The 3,349-nt window shown below is 44.8% G+C and overlaps 1 protein-coding gene across 2 annotated transcripts; it reads left to right on the forward strand.

Moving 5' to 3' along the window:
* The first annotated feature begins 1,404 nt into the window (after nucleotides 1–1,404).
* Nucleotides 1,405–3,341, forward strand: LOC307027325 (uncharacterized protein). Of its 2 annotated transcripts, none has more exons than XM_079695551.1 (2): nucleotides 1,405–1,961; nucleotides 2,146–3,341. In XM_079695551.1, exons 1-2 carry the CDS (start codon nucleotides 1,533–1,535, stop codon nucleotides 3,283–3,285), a joined length of 1,569 nt encoding a protein of 522 aa, XP_079551677.1. In that variant the 5' UTR covers nucleotides 1,405–1,532; the 3' UTR covers nucleotides 3,286–3,341. The 2 variants fall into 2 exon arrangements, with proteins under 2 accessions (XP_079551677.1, XP_079551678.1); XM_079695552.1 differs by having other exon boundaries at nucleotides 1,408–1,961; nucleotides 2,150–3,341.
* Nucleotides 3,342–3,349: the final 8 nt, after the last annotated feature.

Here is a 3,349-nt window from a genome sequence, read left to right on the forward strand (position 1 = left end):
TATTCATGTGAAAATAGTACCATATTCTGACATGCCTGTAGAAATGTTGGGTCAAAAATAATGCATACAATAGCACAGATGCCTTAACAACGAATGGCTACAAAAATATCTCATATCCCAAGCTTATTATCAACGAGCTGATGTTGCAGCTGAAATGTTCTCCAGGTCACAAAGTCAACCTCACATGATGATGTGATACCAGTTTTCAAGCACAGTAAATATTCTCTTCCCAGCATATATGATGGGACCAAGGTGATGATGTAGTAGGCTACATGGTTTTAATAATACTTTTGCCTTTCAATGTTTGCCATTTCAAACCATGAGCATGGTTTAAATAATATTTGCCTTGATTTACAATATGTTAACCTTCATTATAGTCCTTGACAGCGGTCTGTACTGCTGTATTAACAACGTGTCACATGTTAAGAATTTACAATCAGAATGGAGTATTCAACTAAGCCGTGTAATACAAGTTGTTAGCAGCCTTAAGGGCCTACACAGTTGTTATGCTATACCACATTGCCCTTCACTGGATGCATAATGAGCTGCACTAAACTACATTTTAGCATTTAAAATACCTAGCTATTCTTTTGCGGTTATTTTGGTGAAAGTAACTAAAAAGTAACTAAAGTAGTGTAACTCATTACATTTCAGAGACAGTAATATTGTAATGTAACTTATTACTTTCAAAAGAGAGTAATAAGCAATATGTAATATATTACATTTCCGAAGTAACTTGCCCAACATTGCCCCCCACACACACACACACTTCTCCGCCTCATTCTGTTTTCATTTACTCGTTCGTTATCTGACCAGCTTCAATCTTGTAGGCTACTCACTTCGTTTCTTGTAGCCCTCGAAAGGGTTTTGGAGGTTGATGCCTTGGTGAACGTGAGTTGTTTGGCTTTCTTGTCCGCGGCAGCAGAAAGCATTTTCGAATGTTTGAATGAATCAAAGTGGGTCGTCACCAGTGCTTGAATTGGGCCGGTACTCACCGGTACGCAGTACCGGCACTTCTGATTTTTACCCATGTGGTACCGGCACTTCTTACTGAGTACCGGCAAGGTGCCGGTACTCAGTAAAATGCCGGTACTCAGCCGCCGGCAATATACGTATATATTGTAAACGCAACGCAGCGCAAATGTGGGTCTGACTCTGCCTCACAGAGGGTGACTGGCTGTCTACATGACGTGGCCTGCCGACATTGCCACTTTCATACAGATCATACTAATGCCCTCGATTGGTCTCTGTGTGTCATTCAAGCTCGGGAGGGTGTGTGTTGGTGTATGTGTGGCGCGAGCGAGCGAGAAAGCGCGCGCACCGGTTACGTGTATTGTTGTTAGCATCTGGTGCTAGCTAGCTGCGCTAACGGATATAAGGAGCTATAGACAAGTTTACGCGACAAACCACGGGTAGCGCCATAACCCTACACAAATGCACTTCATTTCCGCCGGAAGTCTTTTGCACAGCGTCTGTCGGTGTAAACCGGTGTAAACAGTCAGACGGGCACTGGTGTAAACACAGCGATTTCGATGCTAACAGTGATGCTAGCTTGGGAACACGATTCTACTTCTTTGACTGGAGATGGCGTTACTCTCCCCCACCCGAATTCAGTGCAAAACTGGGAGGATAACATGACGACATGGCCCAGCATAACGTACAGCAAAATTTGCTCCTACTTCGTTCAATCCATGGCAATAGATGGAAAAGCAATGGACAGTCTGAAGGCCTCCGAGGCATATCAATATTTGCACAGCAACAAAGTTGGTTGTGTCATGTCATACAAACATGATCGTTTTGTTTATCTAAAAGCAAAGGTAGAGCCTAGCCAGTGTTTGAACAATGCGTGGCATAATGCTTGGGTGCTGGTAACTGAAGCTGGAGAAGTCAAAACTGCGGGATGTACGTGTGTTGCTGGACCAGGGAGATCTTGTTCCCACTCAGCTGCGATCCTGTGGAAGGTAACTAGATTATTTGACCATTGTAGCCTAGGCCTATGTCTTTTGTTGTTGGTATCCGAACTACATCATAGGCTACTTGGCTAGAGTGCAAAGTGTGTGTATGCCATGATGTATTATATCATATGACATGTTTGCAGTGAACCCATTATAATATCTATGCACTGTTTTTACTCTATCTCTCTAGGTAGAAAATGCTGTGAGACAGGGGAAAACCGGGCTTGCCTGCACAGACAGACAGAACCAGTGGAATGCTGGGTCTAAAAGAAATGCTGGTCAGAGGAAGATGAAGTATGTGCGCTTCAAACGACACAACAGGAAGGATCTCTACCAGCCGCCACCAACTTCACAGCCATCCTCTACCACTCCAGAACCGGCACAGGAGGTGACACTCTTTAGGACTCATGAAGAGTGGAGGAAGAACACACTTGCCTCACCAATGGCAGAACTTTTCAATTGCCCTGGGAATAGCCTCCTGCAGTTCTGCTTTAATGCTGATACCTCTTCCATCACCGAGCCAACACCATGTCCACACCTCCATCTCCTAACCCATGATGAGCACCACATACCACTGGCTTGTGTAAAATGCAGAACCTTCTATGATAAGTACATTAACATGTCCACAGCCCGGCTTGAGGAGATCGAGAAGGTTACAAAAGCACAGAGCAAAGAACAGGTCTGGCATGATGCGCGGAGAGTGCGCATCACAGCGAGCACAGCTAGAAAGGTGCCCATTCGCTCAACCACGGCGCCCGACAAGTTTTTGTCAGAACACTTACACCCATCCTTCCGTGGCAATGCTGCAACCCGTCAAGGAGCGGAGGGGGAGGAACTTGCAAGGGACTATTTGGAAACTCTGGGCAACAGCATTGAAACCAAAGGCTTAGTGGTGTGCGACAAGGATCCGTGGCTTGCAGCATCTCCCGATGGAGTGATAAACAAAGACATTCTGTTGGAGATCAAATCACCTGTGTTGGGAAACAAGTCACTTGCAGAATTTTTGGCAACAAAGAACTGTGAAATCACAACTGTGGCAAACGGAAATAGGATAGATTACCATATTGCCTGCAATGGTCCAAAAGGCTACTATATGCAGGTACAAATTGGGATGCACTGCACAGGGCTTCAGCACTCCAAGTTGGTGATCTGGAACAAAACTGAGCACCTAGAAATCGAAGTACCCTACGACCAAGACTTTGTCCAGGGGCATATCATAAGGCTGCGCACATTCTACTTTGCCCACATGCTCCCGAAAATTGTTGACGATTTTGTTGAGGGAAGGTTACAGTTCTGCAGTAAATATCTCAGCATTTTAAAACCAAAATAAACTGCCTTATTTAGGTCATGCCCACAGGAGCCAACAGTTGTCTGTTGTTTACATAATGCACAAT

Source organism: Notothenia rossii, assembly GCF_949606895.1.
Source record: "Notothenia rossii genome assembly, contig: scaffold_428, whole genome shotgun sequence".
NCBI classification, from domain to species: Eukaryota; Metazoa; Chordata; class Actinopteri; order Perciformes; family Nototheniidae; genus Notothenia; species Notothenia rossii.